The following is a 14,914-nucleotide window of genomic DNA, read 5'->3' as shown; positions in this document are numbered from 1 at the left end:
ACTGAATGTAGAGAGTGTTTATCCCAAAGAAGTGCTGAAAGGGTGATAGGCTGGGAAAATAAGAATTGCCAGACAGAATGCTAAGTGGAGGGCAAAGTGACAATGGAACCGATTTAGTGTTTTGATGCAAGTATGGTACATTCTGCACATACAGTCAGGATTCCCTGGTGACTTTTTGTAATAAGAAGTGCATCTGGGGAAAGCAAAACAAGAAACAAAAAACCCAGACCTTTGGAAAATAGAATGTTTTAAAGATGAGTGGTGAGCGCCGTGACCATAAACAGATGCTCACAGTGCGTCACTGGCATTGAATTAGAGTTTGTGGAGGAGGAGACTGGATTGTTGGGAGAAAAAGCCTCCGCTGAATGCAGGCAGTGACTGTTTTCTGTTGTTTAGGGGGTTAGTTTTGTTCTGGCTATAAAAAGGACGTAAAAGACAAACTGTCAGAAAGAGGGAGATAAATATTTCGTGGGGATGAGTCCCTTATTCCTCATTCATAGTGAAACTGAGAGTGAGTGTAGTAACATGAGAAGAATGGATTCAGAATAAGTGAGTTTGCCTTATAGCTGAGCAACCCTAAGCAAATAAAACAGTCTCTACATCTCAGGAGAACTGAGGAGGGGGTAGCGAAATGAGGAATGTGAGGGAGACCAAATGTCAGAGAGTAAAGTTTCCCACCTCTGGGAACAGAGAGGAGAGAGTTGTAGAAGGTGTCACAGAACTACATGATTTTCAACACTTAAAAGTATTCAGGAAAAAATTGTTTAGGAAAGTAAATCTCAGGAAGAAGACAGCTATGTATAAAGGCACTAAGATGAATAGTAATAATCATAATGATAAAAAATTCAAAGTTATAGCTTCTAAGCAGAATTGTAAAAAATTAGTGGAAAATAGGTCATCCATTTGCCATTTCCATACTAAAAAAAAAAAAGAAAAAGAAAAAACCCTTCTTATGTTTATATAAATTTGAATGAAAATTGTCACATAAATGAATTTTATGTGACTTGAGGACGTCAAGCAAATTTTATATTAAGAATTTATATATCAAAAAAACAAACAACCCAATCCAAAAATGGGCAGAAGGCCTAAATAAACATTTCTCCAAAGAAGACATACAGATGGCCAACAAACACATGAAAACATGCTCAACATCTCTAATTATAAGAGAAATGCAATTCAAAACTACAATGAGGTATCACCTCACACCTGTCAGAATGGCCATCATCAAAAAATCTACAAGCAAGAAATGCTGGAGAGGGTGTGGAGAAAATGGAACCCTCTTGCACAGTTGGTGGGAATGTAAATTGATACAACCATGGTGGAGAACAGTATGGAGTTTCCTTAAAAAACGAAAAACAGAACTACCATATGACCCAGCAATCCCACTACTGGGCATATACCCTGAGAAAACAATAATTCAAAAAGACACATGCACCCCAATGTTCATTACAACACTATTTACAATAGCAAGGTCATGGAAGCAACCTAAATATCTGTTGACAGACGAATGGATAAGGAAGATGTGGTACATGTATACAATGGAATATTACTCAGCCATAAAAAAGAATGAAATTGGGTCATTTTTAGACACATGGATGGACCAAGAGACTGTCATACAGAGTGAAGTAAGTCAAAAAGAGAAAAACAAATATCGTGTATTAACACATATATGTGGAATCTAGAAAAATGGTATAGATGATCTTATTTGCAAAGCAGAAATAGAGACACAGACGCAGAGACCTAACGTATGGACACCAAGGGGGGAAGGGAGGAGTGGGATGAATTGGGAGTTTGGGATTGACATACATACACTACTATGTATAAAATAGATAACTAATGAGAACCTACTGTATTGCACAGGGAACTCTACTTAGTGCTCTGTGGTGACGTAAATGGGAAGGAAATCCAAAAAAGGGGATATATGTATACGTATAGCTGATTCATTTTGCTGTACGGTAGAAACTAACACAACATTGTAAAGCAACTATACTCCAATAAAAATTAATTATAAAAAAATAGCTTAAGTTTCTGTGGATGTTTATCCAATGTGAAAAGAAGCCTGTAAGAGTAAAATTGATCTTTTTTTTTCATAAGAATGTGTCATTTAAAGAAAAAGTACATCAGTCAAATCTTTATAAAAATTTTAAAAAAAGAATTTATATATACATAATGTATTGTAACTAAGGTATTATCACTATCTACAAATACATTTATATAATTTTCAAATAGAGTAGAATACTTTATTGGGTTCACAAATAAGTGAGGCAGATCTGCCTTTGAGCAGGCAATACACACATGCATGCACACAGACACACACTCATACACACCCGTGTGCTACATCTTCAGCCTTGTATAAAATTGTGTAATAACTGTACAGTCTTGCCTGTGTTGAGGTGGGGAATCAGGTTGGCCAGAAATTTTTCAAGGTTAAGTTCCAACCCCCATAAGAGAAGGAGAAAATTAGAATGCAAGGAAAATAACATAGTCTCATGTTCCAGGGAGTTGACAGGATATCAGTTTGGTCCAGTATCCAACATCCCAGCATATGGAATATTCATATGAGAAGATAACATATTGTAACAGATTTCAGAGACTGCAGTAGATCTTTTTGGTGCCTGGTCCATGTTCACTAGGAGTGCCCCATTTGCCTGTTGCTTTTTCTGGTACCAGTTGCTTTTGGTGGCACCAAATGCTAATGAATCACCTAAAAAATTACAGAAAAATGACCTTAATGAGATTTTTTGCCTAATCCTGGGTTTTATTCATCCTCTATTTCAGCAACACCTTGTCCTATCCCTAGCCTCCCTTAATGGGGTCCCTTTCTCTACCCCTGCATACTGTGTACTTTCTCCCCCATCTCACCCCCAACCCGCTGCCTAATTAGGCTTCCTCTCCCACCCTGGGTGTGATACACCCTCTCCCTCCATTGTCCCCCAACCTCCTCGTGCCCTATCCCCAGTCTCTACAGTCAACAACCATGTGGGTCTACCTCTGTGGTGCAATGCATGCTCCAAGCTTCCCTAGGGACCAAGGGAAGCTAGTCTTCTGCTGGGACCACTTCTTTGCTGAACGTTTTTGTTCTATCATGTTCCGTCTCAACTTCTTTTGAAAGTACTCACTCATTGAGATAAAATCAGTTTCCAAAGGAGGCCCCTCTTAGGCTTTACTTTTGGGAAAACAGACGTAAGATAGAGGCTGATCTACCTCGGTTGAATCCTAGTCTTCCACATTACTAGCTATGTGACCTTGAATGAGCTGTTGAAAATTCTTTATGATAATTTGTTTCATTTGAATTGGAAAAATAACCAATCTGGAAGTCTTGTTGTGAAGATTAACAGATAACAGATTTAAAACACCTGTCACTTATACATATTTAATATATGATACTTTTCTTTACCATTTAATTATGGAAATTAATGCAAAACCTATTTTTGTGAAATGTGAATAGGTTTTATGTGAATGTGAAATTCTGTGACCACTCGAGGTGGAATAATCTCTACGATGCAATCTGTGCCTCAAAACTCTTTGTATGGCTTCTTTTTCAGGGTTTGATAATTTCTTGTTACCATATGTATTAGATTTCTCTTGTAATCCTCCCTAACACAAAATACATAATTTTTAAAAAATCATCTGTGTTCTAAGTTGAACCATATAATTGAAATCTTATTTGAAAAAGACAACTGCCTGTCCAAAGAATTACTGCTACAGTTTAAGAATTCTATACATCTTTTATGTAAAAAGTTTATCCTATTTATTCAATCTCATTTTTATTTTTTCTTACATATCTATTGACTCCAAAAATATCAACCACCTCAGTGAGGGCATCGATCACATCACTTGCGTAAGTTTAATTATTTGAGCCAATTTCTATAATTTTTTTCTTAAAAATCCACTTAAGGAGGTTGAATTTATCAGATGGTATAAGGTAGTTATGTTGCTGCTCAAAGTTATTTTTATGTTGTGTTTAACACTTATGGTATATGAGAGGCTGTTTTTAATTACATCAAAGTCCTGCCTTTTTATCACTGAGCAAGTAATTTCCCTCCCATTAAAAAAAAAACAAAACAATTTACTTTATCTTTGGGTTTCTAAGATGACGTATTCCAGGAATTGTTTTTGAAATGTGGGGTACTTAACACTTTGTAGTGATTAAGGTTCTACTGACTTGGAAAATAAAATGGAAATGATGAAGGGGAAATGATTCTTTGAGAAGAAGGGATTAAAAGGGCTTTAATTCATCATACTTTATTAGTGAATAAAATAATAACAAATACTAATAGAGAATAATTAGACAGCACTTACGAGTTAGACATTACCTCATTTAATCTATGTTGCTTAATTAAATTATTATATACAATGTATAAATGAGTATATTACAGCTTAGCTAAGGCAAGAGGCTTCAGCTGGCCAGCTGGTCAATGATGGAGCCAGAACGGTGGAGCCCAGGGATGTCTGAAGCTAAAGTCTAGGTTCTTTGACACTTTAGTCATGGCTGTTAAAGTCCTTTGAATATTTTGAGGAAAAATCTGATGTAGCTATTTTTCCTTTGTAACATTCTATACTTACAGGTTGGCCTAGCACAAAATAAATAGCTACCTGAAGGTATGTTATCCTTTCTATAAATCATCAGGGAGAAATCTTAATTCACTTGATTTTAGTGTGGGCTTCAAATGCCTGTCTCTGTCTTTGTCTCTCTATCTCTGTCTCTATTTCTCTTTCCAATTCTTCCTCTCCCTCCCTTTTTCTCTCCTGGCTGCCAGCTCTGGCAAAGGGAGCCACCTCTCCCCCACTAACTTAATTGTTTTTAATTGAGTGAGAATTTCAGTGGGTCCATAGATTCTTAAATTTAGGAGTTTGGGATAATTCAGGGTATATTCTAGGGACAGAAGATTATGGTTTCAGAAGCAAGAAATAATTTACCTCAAGAAAGCATAAGGAAGTACCATAGCCTGAGAAAGAGAAGTGTGCAGACCCTTCCTCCTCCTTAAACAAATCTAAAAGAAACTGCTAAAAATTATTAACGGATATGTTTATTGATTGTCCCTAATATAGTTGTGAGAATATTAAGTTGATAATTGAAGCATCAGAAGATGATAGTGTATCATCATGCAAACTATTGAGTTGTTCTTTTTTTGGTCTTTCCACTTTTTATTTGTTCACAGATCAAAGCTAGTCAGCAAATGGAGAATAGTTCATAAACTGGTTTGCTCTCACAGTCATCATCATCTTCTTTTCTGAGGTCTTGCTTCATACTTTGACTACAGCTGTTCTTCAGACAATTGTATTTAAGGACTATTAACATCACTACTCAAATACTCTAATATTTTATTCTGAATGAGTCTTGAATTTTGGAGAGTCTTGCATGTCGTTGAATAATGCAGTCTGTCATCTGAGAGAATCTAGCAAATTGGATGTAGGTTTAGGGGAAAAGACAAAGGTTTGAATTAAAGATTCTTTCTTTCAAGGTTTTATTGTTTTTATATATTTACAACACTTTGAGCTTAAGTCTACTAAGAACAAACTTGAAGAAAGGAAGCATGAGATTTCCAGAATCAGGAATGGATTGTGAACATATTGGAAGAACAGACCTAATACTTCTCCCTCTAAAACTATCTCTGCAAAAAGTTGTTGGCAAAGAGGTTTTGCATCTTTCCAGGATATAGTTTCAGTGAAGCAGGTCTGCATGTGTACTGGAATGTGTTGTTTTCCCATGTCTTGGTTTTCTTTGGATTTCATTTATTTATTGTTTGTTATATGAGAAGTTATACTTCATACTTTAATAAAGTATTACTGCCTCATTATAGTTAATTGATAGTAACAATAGGTGCTTTCTAAAAAAGAATATAAACAACTGAATTTTTTCAAGAAAATATTTTGATCTTTTTAAATTTGTGAGTGAGCATAATAACAGGGAGATTTTCATTTTAGCCAAGGTTTAGACATGAAGACATTGCCAGCACAGGCCTGGAATATATCTTTGCTCCTCTCTGCTAGCTCAGTATAACAACAGCAATAGCAGCAAAAACAACAATAGCAACAGCACCTGTTGGTGTCAGGCAGCTATAAATGCTTTACTTTTAATATCTGATTTCTTTAGTTATACTAGTTTTCTTAGTTTATTATCTGATTTAAGAAGTTTCATAGTTGTGCTACTGTAAAGTAGCCCTACAATGTATAAAATATCTAATATCTAAGATCTTTAATTTTGCAGAATTTGAATGGTAGGATTTTAAGGATTTTACTCTCAGAAGGGGAAATCTGGTGGAAAGGCAGCTGTCAAGATGCAATAAAATTACTACCAACAGAACTAAATTAATCACACTTTACAAAAAGTTACTATCTACTCCAAAACTCACTAGTGTATGACCTAAAGGAATGTTTGAAAATGGAATTGTTATCAACACGAAGAGAAGGCAGAATTGAAAAATGATTGAAATGAATATTTGTGTGTGTGATCGCATTCGAATATCACTTTGAAGCACACTCGGCCATAGAAATCAGGTGTGATTTTTATGTTTTCCCGTCCAGGGGAACCATATATATAATGAAAGAATGTAATAGCATTGAGATTGCACAAGAGAATCTTTGTGTATAAATTTAAAATTCAGTAAGTTGCTGAATAATAGTTAATGGAACTTTTAACAATGGAAAGGAGATTGGAAAAGGTGGTCTTATCTCTCACACACATTTTCCTGTGTTCAGTTATCCTTTTGGAGGTGGGGGAGATGGGGTACAATGAAGCATGGACCAACATAAATCCCACTTATACAAGGACTGAAACCTAGGCCAAACTAGATTTAGGAAACCTGAAAGTTTCAGTTAGATAGTCAATAGTAATACCACTGAAATGTCAGATACTTATTTTTTGTGAGCATACCCCAAAATAAATCAAGTCAGCAGAGAAGATAAATCATAAGTTAAACCTACAAGAGGTCGAAATGTATAGTTCTATTACTGTCACTGAGGAAAAATAAAAATTCAAGGGTGATTGATAGATACTAATGTTTTCCAATCATCACCTTACCCCTCTGCAGACAAATATTCATAGTTAGCCAAGTTATGATCAAGTCATAAAGATAATGAAAATAGTAGCAGCTATTATCTTTTCCTTTTGAAAAAAATTGTCTTGGGTCTTAGCATTGTGCTAAGTGCTATAACTCTTCATATATTTTATTCTCTTACAACTTCACAGCATAGGTTCTTTTATCACTGTCGTTTTACAGTTGAGGAAACTAAAACTTGGGGAAGTTAAGAATTTGCACAAACCTCACAGATGGTCAGTGCCACAGGTAGGAATTAGAGACATGTCTTTTAGTGGGCAAGTTAAGAACAGGCCTTTTTACCACAATCCATGTGAGTTTTAATTGGAAGTAGAAGATGAGCAGTCCTGAGAAATGAGTCATCCAAGACACACTATAACTTAATAGCTCATCTTCCATTTATGTGAAGGACATCTAAATAGTGGCTTATTAGTCACATTACATGTTTCCTTTAGCTAGTGAAAAATATTCCTTTTTTATTCTTTTTCCTAGCCTATGGACTGAATAATTCCAATTTTTTAACTTATAGTCTTAAGTATATCTAGCCTTTGTGATATTATATTTAGATCACTTTGAAGGAGACATGCATATCTCACCCTCTTATTCATACATTCACATAATCATCTAAAATACCTATTTCATCATGACTGGGTTTCACCCAGCTATCTCTGAGGTAATCCTATTTATGTCATCCTCAGGGCAAAGCTTTGTCATCTATTCCATAGTTGATTCAGGGTGGCTCTCATCATCAGAACCATAATATCATCTATTGGACTCAAAACCTTAATAAGAGGGATTTGCCCAGGTAACCTTGGAGGTCTTGTTTAAAATGGATAATCTAGACTGCATATGTTTAAGCAGTTGTGCTTAGAGAGAGAGTTTGACCTAGTCTAATTTGAGAAATTGAAAATTTATTTTTAGATCTCTCAGAATATTTTTTTGTCAACCTGGACCTCACCAAAACAATAGTTTGGGCTATAGCCCAAGACAGTGACCTCTTCTTTCACATGTCGACAGTCAATACATCTGACACATGGTGATGCCAAGGACCAGGAATAGGGGACCCTCTTAGGCCTCTGCTGGCCAAAGCCTTCCTGCCAGTCTGACCCCCCCCACCCAACTCCTAATAAATTGAACTGGTCTTGTTTCTTAAAAAAAATTAAAAATCTACTTGTGCTTGAGTACCAGTAGGAATAATGGATTAATATTCTAACCTTTACCGAGTAATAGAGTTACATTTTACTAGCAGTCCTCTGAAGAGATAAGCATTTGTCATAGTGGCGGTATTGTAAATCTTAGACATGGTAGCAGATCACGTGTGCAAGCCCACCTCCAGAACACAACTCTCTCCCTCAGACCACATCAAGACATTTTTGAGTCTTAATGACATATGTGAAAAAGTGAAACATATTAAGATAAGAATTTATAGAAGGTTTACATTGAAGTAAACCTTATGTGCCTACAAAGTATGAAGAAATGGAATCTGTTGTGAAACAAATTTGGAAACCCTTGAGTTAACAATAGGAAAGAAGCTTCTTTATTCCTATTGTGGATTTTAAAGCTTCATGACAAAAGCAGTGATTTAATAAGTAGAATTTTATAAGTTGCCTTTTTTTTAACCTCTGGTTTTCTTTTAAGAGCTTAGGGGACACACTAGTTTTCAACTACTAGAAAAACCTGGCACACAGAAGTAACTAAAAAAAAATAATTTTTGGTTAAAGGAAAGAGAATCAATTTGCTGGTTAGTACTGTAGGTTCATAGGTGAATTAGGTAGATATCCTGCATTTTAAGAACATACAGTCCAAAGGAGAGATTTTTTTTTCTCTTGTAAAGATCCTTATTAAATAGTAAAAGTTATAAAATCCTATACAAATATGCATTTAGGATGTTATAGAAGCCGCAAGAATGTAGAGCTTGTGTCCTACTGTGGTAAGGAGAAGAGATGAATCAAGAATGTTTTAATCAAAAATCATCTTTTGAGCTGCACATGTGAACTTTTGTTTCTAAAGTAGCATTAGATCATTGAGTATATTATCCTCAAAGACTGGTGAAGTTTTTGGTTCTTAAACTGACATTTAAGTTGGATTTTACGGCAAACACTGTACCAAGGGTTTTCCAGGATTGCAGTCAAGTCAAGAGGTGAAGATTCTGGCTCTATATACACCACAGCCAGCCACAACAGTCAGTTCTAGAATGAAGAAGGACCGTGTTGAAAGTAGACAGTATGTTTTTAATTCCCTAGATATGTGTTTCTACAATTAAATATCTCTGTGAATGGGCACTGCTATTCGCTGTAGCCTTTTAAGAAACGGTTAAGAAGCTGCTGTAACCTGTTAAGAGACTGTTATACAACAATATGCTTATACTTGAAGACAGAGGGAGAACAAAAAGCAGCTAGACTGTCTCTATGGCAATTTTTTCAGGGGGGAAAAAGAAGCATAGCATTTCAATGTTAAAGAAGGAAAACTTGGTGATGTACTTCGTAGATGTATAGTATACCTTCTTTATGAATCAATTTGTCATTGCCCACCTTGCTTTTCAAAAAGTAATGAGAAAACTTTCATAGAAATTTAGTTTAATTAAAAGGAAATATATTTGGAATTACAAGTTTAATAGCACTAGTTCCAGTGAAGCAGATCACAATGAGGGAGCAGCTGCTTTGCAATTCAAAAACAGATGGTGCCTTTCTTTTTCTATTCAGACTTCCCTTTGGGAAATGATATGTCCATCGAATATCAGTAAAGCTATGATTTCAAGACTTCTTTGTCATGAAACACTTTCTGGAGGAATGATGTTAGCAATGTCTTATAGTTTGCATGCATGTTTCCCTTGACCACTGATTTGTAAACATCACCAAATACTGGAAATGATTTTCTTTTTCAAAAATGGAAGAAATCAGAAAGTGCAGAAGAATCTTTTTTGAATAGTTTAATATTTGGCAATAACTGGCCCAAAGTTTTTCTAATAAGTACAAATAGCTGATTTTATTAGGAAGGTATTTACCTATGAGGAGAGCATTAAAGAGAGTGGTTTGAAAGAAAGCTATAGAACCTACTTGCTCATGAGGCTTTCACAATAGAGCACATACCCTTAATAAACATGCCTTTAAATTCATAACAGTACTTAAGACACTTTACATCAGTAGACAGTGAATAGTAATTGGCATAAATATCCACATGATTTTATTAACCTAATTCTAAAAATTGAATTTTATCAAGTCTTTCTTTCATATTGCTATGTCTTTTTTTTTTTTTTTTGTATTTTCCTGAAAGAAGCAAAGTCTGTTCCATTCATCTAATTATACAATACAAAGATATGAACACAGCCATGGAACCTGTTAAGTGCATCAGTAAGCGAGTCCTGGATGTGTGAGCAGGGTGGAGGCTCCTCAGGTAGTCTGAAAGTCCTTTGAGGGCAGGATCTCAGTCTTAGGCTTCTTTGTGTCCAACTTAACTCATTGTCAAATCTTGACCCATGTGCTGAATAAATATATAGTTTGATAAATTGTCAGGTTGTTTTCATTCAAGGTGACATTTAAATATTTTTCACAATCCTAAAGAATTTTATGTTGGCTTTTCTGTAATCAAGTACGGAATGATGTGAGAGCAAATAGGGCTGTGCAGTCATCCTTTTGACAAGAAGTTGTTTGGGCTTCTTCGCTGGATTTTTGGCTTTGATACAACTCAGAATGACTATGATCGTATAAAACAAGATTTACTTAGTAAAAATATTCTATATGTATGATTTGGAGGAGTCAGTAAAGACTCAACATATAATCTTTCTGTTCCCAATTTCTACGCTCACTTTTTTCTCTCTCTCTCTCTCTCTCTCTCTCTCTCACACACACACACACACACACACACGCACACACACAAACAACACATGGTTATGTTGTACCTTTTTTCCTACACACACATAATAATTTCAACTGAAAGTTTCCCCACAAATTTCTCTCCACCAATCCATACTTAATGTTTTAGCAATTATCTTATCTTATTGTGTCTGAAAAATTGTACTTAAAAGTTATTCTGTAATAAACCTTCCATGCTTTGCTTTCAGTCAGCATCTGGCTATACAGTGAGAATCCCTATGGTGTGGATTTTTATTATGTTTTTCTTTATAGTTGCTTTTTAGTATAAGAAATCTAAGTGTTCTCCAGATCGAAGTCTCTATAGATTATACTTAAGATGACAATCTCTCATCGGATTTGGGGCTTAAGGAGGTAACTCTTTTTTATTTGAAGTAACATTTAATTTTCAAAAGAAAAATATTTTTATTTTTATAGCATTGTAGACAATGTAGAAAATATGGAAAAGCACAAGTGAAAAAACTCTATTCAATAATATCTTTAACATTTTGTATAAGTCCTTCGTATACCAGGGATCATGTACAGTGAGTTTAATGGTGGTTAGCGAATAAATTAATGCATATTAATTAACTTAAAATTTTGAGCGCTGGTGTATTTAAAAAACAAACAGTTAATTTGTAATGTTAATTTACAAATAAGAATATTACACTGCAGACATTGGTAATGGTTTTCATTTCGTCAGGTTAGAGTATTTAGATTGCCTACTTAGCTCTAAATCAAGATCCTGGTAACCAGTATTCACAGGCAAATGAACCATAAGAGATAACAATATTACTTTAATTGAGGTCCTACCTAATCTCTCTGAGTAGGTAAAGATTCAATGGACTTGGCTTTTATTAGAAACCTGCATCATTGCTTTGTAAGATATTAACTCTGACCCCAATGAAATCTTTTATCAAGGGTTTTAGAGGCAATGCTGCATAAAGCATTAGATAAGAGTGAAAATGTTACTCATATTTTTTATACAATGCAAAATGAAGATTTCTTAATGCATTCTTTTTGTGGTAAGGCTTCTTAAAAAACAGAGGTCAGGTGAGGCATAAAGGCAGTGAAAAGTTGAATTGATACCGCCACTCATTTAACTCATGAATGAGTCAGAATTTAATTTACCCTAAACAAAAATGTTGGACAGATGCTGAAATGGGATAAGAGTCTAGTTTTCAAATTAATTTTCTTGGTTACTGGAAGTGTTTCAGAAATTGAGCTGGCCAGTTCCATCATCTTCTGCCAAGTGATGAAGGTGCTAAATGTTACATTTCATTACAAAAACTAATATATTAAATATTTTAAAATTAAAATATTGTTTTATAATCTGTACATTGCCATTCAAGTCACAACCCCTGGTCTCTTGTGCTGGTCATCCAAGGTAATATAACATGACTAATGTTAAACATGCATGGCCCGATTATAAGGATGATGTATCCTCATGAGAATTTAAGCTTTGACGAAACATGCAGGCAACAAGGACTTTATAGCCAAGAGCTCTTCTTTAGAAAGATTCCATTCTATTGACTTCTGAGGCATCTAGTTGGAAAAGTTATTTTTTTTTTTTCTTTCTAATTCAGAGTTTAAATTCTTTAGATAGAGTTTAGGTAATGATAATCCACCCTTCCCTGAAATCCACTGTACACCATAGCAAAGCTATTTTTACTGAGCAAGAGCAGTGTTTTTATACTGTAGACAGTAAACTCTTTCGGATTCTTTGGCACATTTGTGTAGAAAGAAATTAATAATACACTTACCACAAAGTAAATTGATTCATTTAATTATGAGACATTGTGCAGTAGTTTTTAAAAAATTAAAATGAATGGAGACACTATTGCTGGGTCAGTGAGGAGAATATGAAAGTTCTGGCCTTCAGAATCATGTCATTTAAATCAATTTTATATCAGTTTAGAGGATCAAGCAAAGTTATATTTCATCCTTTTCTGATGTTTTCATATCATGTTCTCAAAGTCATTGAATCACGAGCATTCGACTCTGAATAGTCTACAGTTTACAAGGCTTATTGAATAAGCCCAGGGTCATGAAGCAGGTACAATGAAGTGTCCTTGAAAAGACCCCAGGCTTCTCTCTGTCTATGCTAAACGTCCCTTCTGTTAGTGTTCAACATTTTGATATGGGGCCTTCACTGAATAATAACTTCTGCTGTAGAGAAATTGATACAAGTCTTACCATTTCAAATTCCCTTCAATTTGACATGCTGTGGTGGTGATATCATTTTCAGAATTTGAAGGAACTGTAATGATAAGTGAACCTCTTTAGTCCTTAATCACATTCTCATTCTCTTTCCAATAACTCAACAGCTACTTTTAGTTTTGTTTTACTTTTATTTATGTTTTAAGGTGGCTCAAATTAGATAGATATAGATTGTGTGTATGTGTGTGCGTGCAGAAAACGATATGTATGTAGGGCTAAAAGTTAGTAAGACAAACAACAAAAAATAAATTGTAAACATTTTAAAATTAAATTGATGACCTATTGAGGATAACAGAAAAAATATGGACAAAAAGATACAAAAATATGGAAAAAATACAAGATTAAACTAGAAAGCTTGCTAGAAGTTGACTATAAAACTAGTGCTAAATGTTTGGAAGGAGGAAAACACACACACATACACACAGAGAAATTGCTGAAATTATATAATTTACAGTTAATACATAACTAAAGCTTATTCATTTTTTTAGGAAGGCACACTTGTGCCTTTTGCTGAGACCAAGAAAACTTGGTTTCCTGACTTCCCTGAGATAGAGTATACCAAGCAGTATACTCTATACTCAGGTATGGGATGGAAGTGGCTAGGTAGGTAGATTAATGGTAACAAGGGATTTTTGTGGTGATGGAAATATTTTGTATCTGGGTAATATCAGTGTCAATAATCTGATTTTGATATTGTACTATAGTGTTGCATAATATTACTGTTGGCGGAAACCAGAGAAAAAGAACATGAGATCTCATTTTTTTCTAACAACTGCTTGTGAATCTATATATTTTTTTCAAAATAAAAATTTTAACTAAAAAAAAAACAAACCTTAGTGGGAGAATGTTGCATGGTGGAGGTTATAAATTAGGTTCTCTTGGTCTATCTAGCCTAACTGAAGAATATATTTCAGTATTGTTTTCCTGTAAGATTTTCTCGATGTTATCCTTCCTTCCTTGTAGTTTATCAACTTGTAACAGCAAATAGAGAAATATTCTTCCCTGAATAGTTTTCTTTAACCCAACTTATTTTTTAACTTAAGCACACTTATTTTGAAAGAAACTTTAATATTTTTGCTTTTAAAGCAAAACAAATTTAACTTATCATTACAAAAGAAGCTATAAAAATGAATATATAACTATTCCATGTTTTTAAAATTTATCCTCATAGTACTTAAAATCTTCACAAGTGTTAAGTGTGTACACTGTATTTTAAGAAACACTGCATGAGAATATTAAATTCTTTGAAAAATCCTTAATTTCTAGAGTTATATTACAAATATTTTCTACATGTTCATTTTTTGGGGGTATGGAAAGTATTTCATGACTCAGAAATGATTATAAACACTGATACATAAGAAAGTATGGAAAGTACAGCATTTAGATATAAATTTCCCTATCCCTACTAATTTTGAGAATACTGTTAGCAATGGTTACAGTTATACTCATAGGTACCAGAAGTGTCAATTCATTTGTTCACCAAATATTTAACAGTGCTTACTATGTGTCAGGCTCTCTTTTAGGTAGGGAGGAATCAGCATTTTTAAGAAAAAATGAATCACTTTCTTTTATGGCATTCACTTTTTTCATTGATGGTGATTAAATACTGCGTGTTATGGTTAACTGGAGCATTCTATCATATTCTATAGCCATGTTTCTTCAATTCATGGAGTGCAAAAGTTTGAGAACTAGAAAGGGTGTCAAACTCAAAGAAAAGATACCATTGACTAAATGAGGTACATGCTTTGAAGTCAAATAATTTTCCACTTCAAACCTAATTCAGAGAGAGAGTATTTGGGCTTCCCT

At 34.4% G+C, this 14,914-nt stretch overlaps 1 protein-coding gene across 4 annotated transcripts in view; it reads left to right on the top strand.

The window, feature by feature from the left end:
- Positions 1-14,914, top strand: part of LUZP2 (leucine zipper protein 2) — a 445,406-nt gene that overhangs the window by 15,048 nt on the left and 415,444 nt on the right. For 2 of the 4 annotated variants that reach the window (XM_060303405.1, XM_060303404.1), the window contains exon 2: positions 3,817-3,841. The exons of the other annotated variants lie outside the window; for them this stretch is intronic. In XM_060303405.1, the coding sequence (XP_060159388.1) occupies positions 3,817-3,841 (25 nt within the window). The remainder of the gene's footprint in view (positions 1-3,816; positions 3,842-14,914) is intronic. 4 annotated transcript variants of the gene reach the window in all.

Source organism: Globicephala melas, chromosome 8, assembly GCF_963455315.2.
Source record: "Globicephala melas chromosome 8, mGloMel1.2, whole genome shotgun sequence".
NCBI lineage: Eukaryota > Metazoa > Chordata > Mammalia > Artiodactyla > Delphinidae > Globicephala > Globicephala melas.
Note: the sequence above shows the minus strand (reverse complement) of the source record. Positions and strands in the feature narration are given on the sequence as shown.